The 13,282-nt window shown below is 34.9% G+C and overlaps 1 protein-coding gene across 1 annotated transcript; it reads right to left on the reverse strand.

Annotated features, from left to right (window-relative positions):
• Positions 1 to 10,098: 10,098 nt before the first annotated feature.
• On the reverse strand, positions 10,099 to 12,320 carry LOC149577559 (uncharacterized). The gene is made up of 3 exons (XM_089824320.1): positions 12,046 to 12,320; positions 11,412 to 11,962; positions 10,099 to 11,142 (listed from the first exon to the last, which is right to left on the reverse strand). The coding sequence occupies exons 1-3, from the start codon at positions 12,176 to 12,178 to the stop codon at positions 10,210 to 10,212; spliced, it is 1,617 nt and encodes a 538-aa protein (XP_089680446.1). The 5' UTR covers positions 12,179 to 12,320; the 3' UTR covers positions 10,099 to 10,209.
• Positions 12,321 to 13,282: the final 962 nt, after the last annotated feature.

Raw genomic sequence — 13,282 nt, forward strand, 5'->3', positions numbered from 1 at the left:
TGCTAATGCTTGGGAAGCATAGTTTGAGAAATTAATCAAATAATCAAAGGGCAAATAATCATAATGGAGCCTCAACTAGCAAAGGGAAAAATAGGTGAAATAAGAAATACCCAGATCCAGCTCGATGGCTACCTAAAGTTGTTCCAATGAAAGGGAAGATGAAGTCATGTATCAAGTCATTTCAAGAATCTATAAAACTCATAAAATATCTTATTGAAAAATTGTTATTTTTAATGGAGCCATGACTAATAGAAGATCACATATTCAAAGATCTCTGTACTAAATCTATCAGAAGAACATATACCCAAATATATAAAATAAAAATAAAAACTATTTTGCATCAAGGATTTAGTTATCTATAGAAAAAATATATACTCCAGCTACAAGGAAATGCATGGAAGAAATAAATATTGTGATCTTCATCAACAATTTTTTGCAGCTGTAGTAGAGATTGTGATATTGTTATCAGGATTTAACTGTGTGATTTTTGAGTCAAAATCATTGACCCATGTTTCATGAGTAGTGATTCAACATGAATCCATCTCTCATGAGAATAAATGTAACACTTAGCACTAATTGGATCTAGGTGATGCTCACAGGGGTGAAGCACGAGGACTTCCCAGGAGGTCACCAATCCTAGTACTACTCCAGCCTGAGCGTGCTTAACTATAGAGTTTCCTCCATGGTTAAACCCCTTTAAAAGAAAGATATTGATTAACATTCTGATTTTCAATGATAAAACATCTGGCAAATATCCCTATAGTAGAAGAAACAAAAAGAATACAAATTGACCACGGTAAAAAAGAACAAGTAAATACAATGTTGAAAGAAAGGAACAACAACAAAACTTTTCCCCTCTTTTCATTTTAAAGATGTTAAAACATAATACAAACATATTATTTGGTAATGATATAAAATTAATTATATAATAAATTACAATTACTATATCAATGTTGAATGTTTTGACAAGTAAATGATACAATGTTGAAAGAAAGGAACAACAACAAAACTTTGCCCCTCTTTTCATTCTAAAGATGTTAAAACATAATACGGACATATTATTTAGTAATGATATAAAATTAATTATATAATAAATTATAATTACTATATTAATGTTGAATGCTAAATTTTTTAACAAAGATCACCAATGAAATAGCATTAAGATGCAGTATTCTGGATTTGATTGTGTGCTGAAGCATTTTGGCATGAATGTTTCAATTGTGTGATTCAAAACATTGATACAAAAAAGTTTCAGCACATAATCAAATCCAGAGTACTCCCATCTTCATAATAACTAGTGAAATAGTTTTAACTTTTCAAAACACAAACCACTCCAAAATAATGACACTATTATAGGCTAAATTTATGCACCAACTGAATAATCCTTGCAACAGTAGTAAAGTAGATCTTTATGGCGAATACTTCAGGATCTACATTTATGGACAAGCAAGAAGTTTCATGATTACAAAACATCTATTCTATGGATGGTTGGAAAATTGCAAGAGACTACATTATATAGGACAATGAACAAAGGCAGATTCACAAAAGTAAAGAAATTTATACAGTACCCAAATTAAAACCTAGTTGAAGTTGTAGTCATGAGAAGATGGAGCCTAAACTACTACAAGGAGATGTATGACATCCAAATATGTAAAGCTGAAAGGAAAATATACAATGATTTTGTGCTTTCACTATGTCCAATTTGGGTTTGAAAATTGAGAATATATATATTTTTAAAGACTTTGATACAAGAAAGGGAAAAGAAGATGAGAGCCCACATTTTTTAGAAGAAGCTCGACCACTCCCAAATTATCCATGTAAAAAATGGTGATAATCCCTTTGCTAATCTTCTTGTAGTCGTAGTAGGGTGCAGATTCGCTTTCAAGACTAGCCCTACCCTCTACAAAAACCATGCAAAAATTCAGAGAAAACCAAAATGAAATCGGGCGTAGGAAAGACATAAAACGAGAAAAAAAAATTTCTTTTGCGGATGTATAAGCCCTATGTTGGTCAAAATTTTGACCAACATGAGTCTTATATGTAAACAAAAGAAATTTTTTCCTTTACATTTTGACCATCCTAAATTTATTTAGTTGATGGTCGAAAATTTTGGTAGAAAAATGAGGTTAAATGTAGTAGTGTGAGAAGAAGGAAATACAAAATGTGTATTTTTCCCCCAGTATGAAGTACAATTTGATGAGTGTTGGACAACTCATTCAAAACGGATACAAAGTGCTGATGGAAAATGACAAGTGTGTTATTCATGAGAAGGATGGGAGTAATAGATTACTTGCAGTAGTCCAAATAATAAAAAATCAGATGCTCCCATTGAGGATAGAGACATGTTTCTCTTCTCAAGTCAGTGTTGCACCTCCCAAGCATGCATATACAATAGTACACCAACAATCAGCTCTTAGGAGTGTGATTGAAGACCCCTCCAAGCTTTGGCATCTCAAGTATAGACATCTTGGCTTTGCTGGTTGAAATTTGTTGTCCAAGAAAAGAATGGTAGATGGTTTGCCAAGCATTGTAAATTCATATGACAAGTGTGAGGCTTGCATTTTGGGTAAGCAACATAGGTTTCCCTTTAATTCTGGAAATTTTAGAAGGGCTAGAACACCATTAGAATTGGTGCATTCTGATTTGGTAGGCCCTATGCAAACTACTTCTATTGGGGGGAGTACTTATTTTATGACATTCATAAATGATTTCAGTCATAGGACATGGGTGTATTTCATGAAGAATAAATCAGAAGCATTTGATAAATTTGTAGAATTTAAAGCCCTAGCTAAAAAAGAATGTGGACACTATATTAAGGTCCTTAGATTAGATAGAGTAGGGGAGTATACCTCCAATATGTTTGTAAATTTTTGCAGGAAAAATGGCATAAAGAAAGAGCTTATAGCTAGTTATACTCCGTAGCAAAATGGAGTGGCTAAGAGAAAGAACGGGACCATTGTTGAAATGACAAGAAGTATGATGCAAGAAAAAGGGCTCCCAACTAAATATTGGGGAGAAGTTGTAGAAACAACAATATATTTGATCAACAGGTGTCCTACAAAATCAATTCATGACAAGATTCCTCTTGAGGCTTAGTCAAGGAGCAGATGGAAAGTTGAGCACTTGAGAGTGTTTGAATGTGTAGCATATGCACATGTGCCTAAAGAACAAAGGCAAAAGCTAGATGACAAAGGTGTGAAGTGCATCTTCACAAGGTATAGCTTAGAATCAAAGGTTTATAGATTGTATGATCTAATTAACAAGAAGACCATCATTTCAAGAGATGTGGAATTTTTTGAAAATCAGTCATGGGATGGATCGGTAGATGAATCCTCAAGCACTTTAAGTAAAGTGCCTACTATTGAAGAGGAAGAAGATGACATTAGTGATCAGCAAGAAGATGGAGCAACAAACATAGATTGCAGACAAAGGAAGAAAGGAAAGCAACCCTTAACATGCCGAGCAATAGCTCCAAGCACTTCAAGACAGCCTTGAGCTAGTATGCAAAATAGTAGCAACAGCAATACTAAGAATTCAAATCCTACTCTTGCCTCCCCTCCCTATTGTCAAGAAAGACCAAGAGTCTAAGGGAGATAAACCAAGATGAAAGAATGAGGAAGATTATGATGAGAGTGTAAATTTTGCATTATTTTCTCATAGTGATCCAATTTATTTTGAGGAAGTTGTGAAAGAGGAGAAATGGTGTAATGCCATGGATGAGGAAATAGATGTTATTGAAATGAATGAGACATGGGAGTTAACTACTTTGCCTCCCAAGAAACAAGTAATTGGAGTAAAATGGGTTTATAAGGCCAAGTGCAATACTGAAGGAAAAATAGATAGGCATAAGGCATGTTTGGTGGTCAAGGGGTACAAGGAGCAGTATGGTAGATATTATGATGAGACATATGCCTCGGTTGCAAGAATAGAAACTATGTGTGTTGTCATAGCAATTGCAGCCCAACATAAATGAAAAGTATATCAAATGGATGTGAAGTCTGCCTTCATAAATGGTGTATTGAAGGAAGACGTATATGTGGAGCAACCACCTAGTTATGAAGTTACAGGTGAAGAACACAAAGTTTATAGATTGAAGAGAGCTCTATATGAGCTCAAGCAAGTTCCAAGAGCATGGTACAATAGGATTGCCTCATATTTGATGAGCAATGGCTTTAGCAAAAGTGATGGTGAGCCCACACTTTACATCAAGGTAGCTGTTGATTGTTGTCTTGTATTTTGATGATTTAATTTTCACCAAAAATGACAGTTTCCTAATTGGTGAGTTCAAAGAGGCTATGAAAAATGAATTTGAAATGACATACCTAGGTCTCTTGAAGTATTTTCTAGGCATAGAATTAAAACAAATGCATGATGGCATCTTCATATCTCAAGAAAAATATGCAAGGTAGATCTTGGAGAGATTCAAAATGTAGAATAGCAAGGCAACCCCTACACCAACAGTAATAAGTCTAAAGTTGAGCAAGGAAGATTGTAGAAAAAGTGTGAATCCAACACTATACAAGAGCTTCATTGAAAGTTTAATGTATTTGACTGCAACTCAGCCAGACATAATGCATGTAGTAATTCCAATTTCTAGATTCATGGAAACACCAAAGGATTCCCATTGGAAAGTGGGAAAGAGGATCCTAAGGTATGTGAATGGTACCAAGGGATTTGGAATTTTGTATACTACAGAAAATGAAGTCAAGGTCGTTGGTTACATGGATAGTGATTGGGCTAGAAATCTAGATGATAAGAAGAGCACTTTCAGATAAATGTTTCATATGGAATTAGGGGCAATTTCATAGGCATCCAAGAGGTAACCTGTTGTTGCTCTATCTATAGAAGAGGCCGAATACATAGTAGCGAATGCAGTAGAATGCCAAGTTATTTGGTTAAGGAGGATCTTGAAAATTTTGAATGAAAGGCAAGAGGATGGAACCATAATTTATTGTGACAACATCTCTTCAATTGCATTGTCCAAGAATCCAGTCTTCCATGGGAGAAGTAAGCATATAGAGATTAGATATCACTTCATCAAAGAGTTGGTGCAGAATGGGGATATCGAGATGGAATTTTGCAAGTCAGAGCAATAGCTAGTAGACATTTTCACAAAGCCTTTAGGCATTGGAAGTTTTGTACACCTAAGACAGAGTCTTGGTATAGTTAATTTGGATAAGGAGTGATGCTTTTTTTGTTTGGCTCAAGACAATGGGGGAGTGTTCAAATATTAAATGCTACAGATGGTTGTCCCTAGAACCAAATGCCCACCTACTACCCTGATGGCCAGAAAAACGATAATGGGGATATCAAGATGAAATTTTGTAAGTCAGAGTAGTAGTTAGCAGACATTTTTACAAAGCCTTTAGGTATTGGAAGTTTTGTACACCTAAGAGAGAGTCTTGGTATAGTTAATTTGGATCAGGAGTGATCCTTGTTTTGTTTGGCTTAGGACAAAGGGGGAGTGTTGAAATATTAAATGCTATAGATGGTTGTCCCTAGAGCCAAATGCCCACCTACCACCATGACGACCAGCAAAACGATCAAAAAATTTAATGCAGGTAGGTGAATTTTTCAAATTTGGAAAAGAGGGGGAAATATTTTTGGCAAGAGATAAAAGGAATGACTCACTCTCATTCGACCAATTGAAGAAGAAGGAGATCAGTGCACAGATTTGCAAAGAAGGAAGAAGAAAAAGAAGTTGATCAGTAGATCCAGTTGTTAGAGTGCAGAGACAGAAGGAAGTTTGTTTTGTGCCTATAGTTGCGTGTGTTTCTTCTCTTGTCATTCTATAAGTTTGTTGTTTATTGGATTTGTCCTGTGAAGCAGTGATTGCTCCAAGCATTGTTGTATGCAGCCATTAGAGCTATAAGTTTTAAGTTTGAAGTTTTAAGTTTTACTAGTTTGAAGTTTTTAGGGTTACTTTAGGGTTTTCTAGTTGAAGTTGAATACTCCTAGATTTTTTAATAGTTTATCATATTTGAATATCAAGTAAGCAAGTAGGCATACTAAAATCCATTGTTCTTCCTCTATTTATTACTTTTGAGAGGTTTATTGTTGAATGCTTCATACTTCAGCTCTCTGGTTTTAATGGTGAAAAATTCATGTTGTAAGTTTGGTCAATCGGTCTAGTCTTTGTGTGGGTTATAACTTTGCAATTTAAACCAAGTTCACTCGGTATCCACTTCTACCGAGCACCACTTTGTAGTGGCTACCAATCTCACTCAACATTTATTTGTGCTAAGTTGCTCTTTGTGTGCCAAGCTCACTCAGCTTCCTTTTGTGTCAAGCTCACTTGGCACCCTTTGGTTGTTGAGCAGAACTATCACTTAGCACCTTCATATGTCGAGTGAAATCTTAACATTGTGATTAATATTTTTCACACAAATGATTGTTGCTAGAATGAAATATTTATGTGTTTTTATTGTTAAAAAAAGAAGGAAAGAGGGTTATGTGTGAAATGAAGAAAATAAGCATTATCCTAACATTGTGCTTAACTTCAATCTTTTGAAACTCATAGTAGATGATGCCATTAAATATACTTTTGGTACAGTGTTTCAGCTTTTCAATAGTCTTCAAACTGAAGCCAAGTGAAAAGGAAGTTTGAATAACTTGGACAAGCTTAAAAAAATTAAAATCCAATGTCCATAAAGAATCTAAATGCAAGAGAACAACAAACAAACAAGCTACTAGTAGACAACTAATGATTGTGATACAAGAAATCCTTAACAAATGCAAATGAATAAAGTCAATGCTCATGATAAGTAGGAGAGAATCTACAGCAAGTCAAATTATAATATTACTATCAAGATTTAACTGTGTAGTGTTTTAGTCAAACTCATTGACACATATTTCATGAGTAGTGATTGTAAGTAGAGTGGGTTTAACCATGGAGGTAAAACATTGGAATAGTACTGGGATGGATGATCTCCCTCTATGAGCATCACCTAGATATAATGAGTATTAAGTGTTCCATGAGAATAGGTGGACTCAAGTTGAATTACTACTCATGAAATATAGGTCATGAGTTTGACTCAAAAACTACACAGTTAAATCCTGATAACAATATCACAACACAAAGAAAAAGATGTTTTGTTCTCATGGTTTCAACAAAATTCAAAAGTTTTATACCAATCAAACAAGAAAAAAAAGTTTTCCATAACATGTTTGTTTCCATAGTAGAAGCAGAAAACAAGTTTAAAAAAAAAGTGATATCCTTTAAAAGTCTATGCATGCCAAGACTGTAGAGTCACGGTGACATGCTAAAATGAACTGCATTTTTCCCAATTCTTGATGATGATCTCTCCCCAAGAAACCTTTAACCAGATGATCATAAATAGTTACAATACTATTTGCAAATAATATAAACTATGCATAGAAAATTTCATGTAAAACATGAGATATAAGGCAATGTTCTAATGTATCGTGAGATTTAATTCTCCGCTATAGTGCTACTTAAGTGAGGAGAAGTCTTTTGAGCATTATTTGGCCATGCTTGTTAAAGCCAATCTTCAAAATTGTTTATCTAGTAATGTTGCCACTGTTGAGTACCAATATTCCTCAAGTTTTAAAAGCAAACTTTCTATTTAAGAATCCACACCTTGACCTTCAAGTGTTGCTTGGAAAAAAATTATTCAAGGTGGCTCTGCCAAGAATCATTGAGACAAATATTTCATTTGTATTACAATGGCATACCAAGTATCAATTACAATATTTGTGAATCTATCCTATTTTTGCATGCTTAACAATATTGTGAGGAGTATCAATAAAATATAATAGTAAACATTAGATGATAAGACTTATATCATAAGAATATAAATGTGTTATATTTGTTGAAGCAATATTAATAATAAATCAAAGATCAGCATAGCTCAAAGAAGGAACTGATAGATAAATAAGTAATAAATAAAAGTTTATTTTTTGGTGCTTTATGTAAGTACCATACTTTGAAGAGAGAAGTTGGGTTGTTTCTCTACCCATTAGCCATGTCTTGGCTATGTATATTACCATGTTTAAATGTGTATTGCAAGATATGGTTCTAGATATTATTATACGGTCATGAAAGTTAACAATTATGAAAATTGAAATAGTTCACACTTTTAAGATACCACATGTCTATGCTCTGGAGTACAATAGAGCATAAAATATAAGAAAACATTATAACAAGCCATGAAAATAAGCTTGGCACCATCACTGGAGATATTTTTGAATAATACAACACCAAAAATCATCATAGTAATGATTTTTTTTCCTTCATAGAATTCTTATTCAGCTATTCAACTAGTTTCGTGACTTGTCATAGCAAAGGCAAGTTTTTGTTACTCAAATACTCATATTTTATTTTACTATTCTATCAATTCTCGTAAGAATAAGTTGGTAATGGTTTGTAATATCATCCACCTTTGGTAAATGAGTGTACGTGTAAGTCATACTAAGCTAGTATAAAGATTGTTAACTTCTTAGTTGTCCTAGAAAATTTGCTCAAGCATCCGTAACATAGAAAATATCATCAGGACAAAGCACTAGAGCCAGTCTAAAATTAGGAATTTTTTTGTAGAAATTCATCACCTACCTACCTTATTGTTTGCATATTGCCAATCTAACCATCATAACTATCTTTTTTAACACTTGTTTTGGTTTTGTTTTGCATTTTGTGACTGGACAATTTTACAACACCTATCTTGTTTATTCGATAATGGCAACCTAAATATCTTGAATTTTATGAAAAAAAATTAAATATTATTTTTTAATTTTTATTGCAGCTCATACATTTAAAAAAATTGAAAACTACAATTTTATTATGTTTACAGCCTACGTAGACATCCTCATTGAGATTTTTTAACTTAAATTAACTCATGCATCTTAATAGAAATAAGCATGTGCATCATACTATATTGAGTAAAAAAAAATTGACTGAGGTAGCTAAAACCAATATGAACTATGCATGTAGATGAACATGCTTATTTTTCTACAAGATTAAATGAAAGTTGAAACTAATTTATAGATCAGCTGCAAACTATGCATGCTGAAATCTACAATATATGTTTAATTAATAATGCAGAGATTTAATTCAAACTTAATACTAACGACCCAAAGATTTGGTGAAGAATAGTTCACATAATAGAAGTGAAATTTCACAATTAAAACTAGAGATAGATGATTCCCACTTCTCATTGAATAACATCATTAATCTTGTAATAAATGAACTATATAGAACTCAAATCATAAAAAATGGTGGTTTTATATAATTAGACCATAAAAAGGTTTTCTAAATTGATAACAAAACATGACTAAAATTTTCTAAATCATAACGAAACATGCATAAAATCATTTAGTTAGCACTTTCCCTATTTCTATACAGAAATGGAAATATATTACTAAAAAGGTCCACTAAATTTAAAAGATATTTTGCTGGAAAGAACGCTCACCATTTTTCGCAGGAAAGACATTGATATTACAAAATTCTTAGAGCATGTTCTGCTAGAGAGAGAGCTCATTGTCTTTTGCAGGGAAAACATAGACACAAATTTCCTTTTCAGAGATTCAATAACTGAACACTAAAATGGTCTATCAGATCAACGAGTGTTAAAAAATATAACATGAAGAAGCCTATGTCTGACATCTCTCCTTTGGATGAACTATGTTGTAATAGAACACAGGGGACGCCTGTCGCTGTTCTTTGAAGAATTACTTTGTACAGACATTTGGAAGTCAAGTGAAATTACTTGTCACTACTCCCCAAGCATAATTTCCCACTGAATTTTTTGAGGAGGAAATTAAAAAGATTACTGGGATAAATCAGCTGAGGCAATAGAAATAGAAAGTTATAGAATGGGAAATTCTGTTTAATAAAAATTAATCTGCCAACCATAGGATATACCATGTGTTTTGCACATTTCACGATTACCAAAGTAGGGACTATTAGAAAAGGGAGACTTGAAAGCTTTAGTCCCCGCCTTATATGGCAGAGACTAATAACTATAAGCATTTGAATCACACCAGAATACATAAACTATAAAGCTACTTTACCGTTCACCTAATGAGACTGATTAAAACAATCAAACAATCAGATCCCTGCTTAGTAGAAGGAAATTGTAGTGCTTTAGTTTTATGTTACATTACATGATAGTCAATTATTACATTGTACAAAAGTTTAACATTGCACGGTCTTGAGAAGCGAAGAGAGAGAGAGAGGTTGTAGAGCGATAGCTAAACATGGTTGCAGCAGCAGGAGGGCCAAGAGTGGGACTTGTGAGCCCTATCATCATCAGATTTGAACTTGCAAAGCCCAGAGAGCAAATCATGGGAGACATCATCACCTGAACGCACGAGGTTCAGGAGCCCACAACACTCTGCTACACACCACACCTTCTCAACAATATCATCCACAAAACAAGACACACCGCACAGCCGTTGGAATCTCGCCCTCGTAACAGCAAAATTTAAGGACTGACGTATAAATGCTAGGACGCCACACGAAGTAATTGCAACGAGACTTCCAAGAACTACCCAAGAGAAGGTCTTAGTCTTACGTGCCAGCATGGCGTAGACTGCGGCCATAAATCCATAAGAGGTGAAGCCAAAGCTACAACAAACAACCAAACTGTTGACAGTCATGAACAACATCTTGTCCCCTGTGGTGAGCTCTGAGCTCATCTCCCACATGATACAAACAAAGAGGGCTAGAAAGAAGGCTATGCAGTCGAAAATGATGAAGAGCTTAAAAGAAACGAGGGATATAAGAAGAGGGGTCCCTTGATCATCGTGTAGATGACTAGGGTTAGGAGCAGGGCTCCCTTCATTCTCTGTTGCGGGACTCTCCGAATTGAAACCGCCAGGGACAGTGAAAGCAGCGGCACATGTCATGGCAGCTAATAGCGCCGCCACAACTAGTTCTGCATTGCGCCTGTCTTCGTAGGCTTTGTTTACCATGAACCTTGCTTTCATGTACTTTTTATGGGTCACCTTTGGTGCACAGTACATGAATCGCTTGGACTTAGCTCTAAAATCTCCAAGTCTTCTTATTGTCCTGAAAGATTCCTGGTACTCCGTGACCTCTTTCGCTATTTCAAACGGTGTCTTGCCCTCGCTGTTGCGAACAAGCTTGTTCACCCCATGAACCTTCAGCAACAAATTCACCATCTACACAGCAAAAAGAAAAAGAACGAGGGACAATTAGTTGTCTGATCATTTCTTATTTACAAATAGCAGTCAAAAGAAGAGCCTGACCCCATAATACAGAAGAAGGCAGCTACCTCAGCTACTATCTAACCAATACATTTTCTATACAGCAAAAACAAATTAGAGTTATTTGTAAACGCTTGATACAATTACTAGAGTTATAAAATAAAGAGGGTGGTAAGAAATCATCAATCGTTGAACCTAAAGATTAAGTGTTCTAAACATCTTACATGCTCGAATTTGTTCCTTGCTGCAATGTGCAAAGGCGTGTCTCCTTGTCGTACAATTGGCTGGTCATCTTGGGTATCTGCTGTGTCATTCAAATTTTTTTCTTCAGCCCTCTTGTTGTTCCTCAAAGGCCTTTGTGAGGGCTTGATTCCTCCATCGCCAGACGTATTTTGGGGACTTTTCTCCTCTGGAAGGTGCTGATCTTCTCCATCAATTGGAGTAGAATTCGTGGACAGCTGGTACGGTTCATTGATGAGTTTTGACAAGTCTACCTTTGATCTCTTCATTAAATATTCAGCAATTTCGACTTGGTTAAGCTCCACGATGCAGTGCAGGGCGTTTGAAGTGTGAGTTACTAAAAGCTCTACGGCTTCTCTGACACTCAAACTTACTGCCAATTTTAGTGGAGTTTCTCCATCGTTATTGGCAATATTACACAAATCGCCATCGAAGTCAACCAAAGTTTCTACCAGCTTTTGGTAATCTTCCCTTACAGCCAAATGTAAAGCCGTCTCTCCTTTTTCATCGGTATTTTTTATTTTGTCGATGAAACCTGCAGGAACCACCTCATTAAGCAAGACAAACAAAGTAAACATAGCTTTTAAGTCAATTAAAAAGGTGTAAGAAGAGATTGACCTGATTGTTGCAGCTTTGGTAGTATCTCTCCCAGTGAAGGATTAGTCTGTCTGAGATGGTTTATGGCACTGACTAAATCACCCCTTTCACAAGCTTCAAAGAAGGCCGATTTGTATTCCGATTTGCTCTCCATTTAAAAAAGATAAGTTTCGTCACGTTGCAGCTTAAGGCTGCTCAATAATTTCAAGGCGGAGAATGGCTTAGATCTTTATTGGCAATTTACTTACCAGCGACATTGGCTCTTGCCTAGGAAGTGTGAATTCAGCTTAGATGCGTAGGGGTTATTTATTTTCCAGGACCCAACAGGAAGTTCGATTTGGCAGATGCTATCGTATTCTTGTTTCATCATTCTCTACGTTTGTAGCGTGACATCACCTTAGATTCCTCCATCACATCACTGTCATTCACGACTATCAGGCACCTCATAATGGCACTATGTTATTAATATTTTGACTTATTAGTACCACGGAACTAATGTTTTGGTGGTCCCATTTCAATTAATGATAAAATAAGGATAATGATAAAGTTGCATTCATTGCACATTCATTGTGAGGAGATAAAGATGAGTATGATACCCAAGTATATACCCAATTTCAGGAACATCTTCCTTAAAATGCAATATAAATTTAGAAGTATGATACTCAAGTATATACCAATTTTCGTTCATTTGATTTCTTCTTTAGAGATGTTTAATTCAATACATTGTTCTGCTATAATAGTGCGCAAGGAGTGTTTCAAATTATTAGTTCCTGTTTGTACGATTGAAAACTTATTATAAAATTAGGTGCGTCGCTAAGGCTTTGAAGAAGAGAAATTGGATTCCTTTCTATATACCCATTTTGCTCAAGAAATGAAAATTGGTTTCAGTAAGTGAATTTATCTACATCAACGGTCTATAAGAAGTGGTTTGAAATAATTTATGTTTGTGTCTGGCCACAAAGTTTGAAAGCCTATTATTGGTCTGTCCATGTTAGTGTAGTTAAACATTTGATGAAGCACATGCCTAAGCTTACTCATTACTTCTCATGAACAATTATAAACATGTCTTTCCTATAGATTGCAAAATCTCACTTTTTTTCCTTTCTATCAATGGCGATGATATCTTCAATGTTTTCACTTTTAGAGAGCTTTTTGAACTCAATTTGCATTTACTCAGCAAAGAAAGCACCTCAATGTTTGCAATGTTGGGTTTTGCAGAGAGTCAAATGAATATATAGTTTGGGGCATTTCTAGACCG

Source organism: Cupressus sempervirens, chromosome 1 (genome assembly GCF_028749045.1).
Source record: "Cupressus sempervirens isolate cs-2001-9-10 chromosome 1, ASM2874904v1, whole genome shotgun sequence".
NCBI classification, from domain to species: Eukaryota; Viridiplantae; Streptophyta; class Pinopsida; order Cupressales; family Cupressaceae; genus Cupressus; species Cupressus sempervirens.

Bases quoted from the DNA above. Each gene is read 5' to 3' on its own strand.
- LOC149577559 (XM_089824320.1), bottom strand. From the start codon at position 12,178: ATGGAGAGCAAATCGGAATACAAATCGGCCTTCTTTGAAGCTTGTGAA. The intron at 11,963-12,045 runs GTCAATCTCTTC...TGGTTCCTGCAG, and splicing joins ACCAAAGCTGCAACAATCAG to GTTTCATCGACAAAATAAAA. The intron at 11,143-11,411 runs GTAAGATGTTTA...TTTGCTGTGTAG, and splicing joins CAAGGAACAAATTCGAGCAT to ATGGTGAATTTGTTGCTGAA.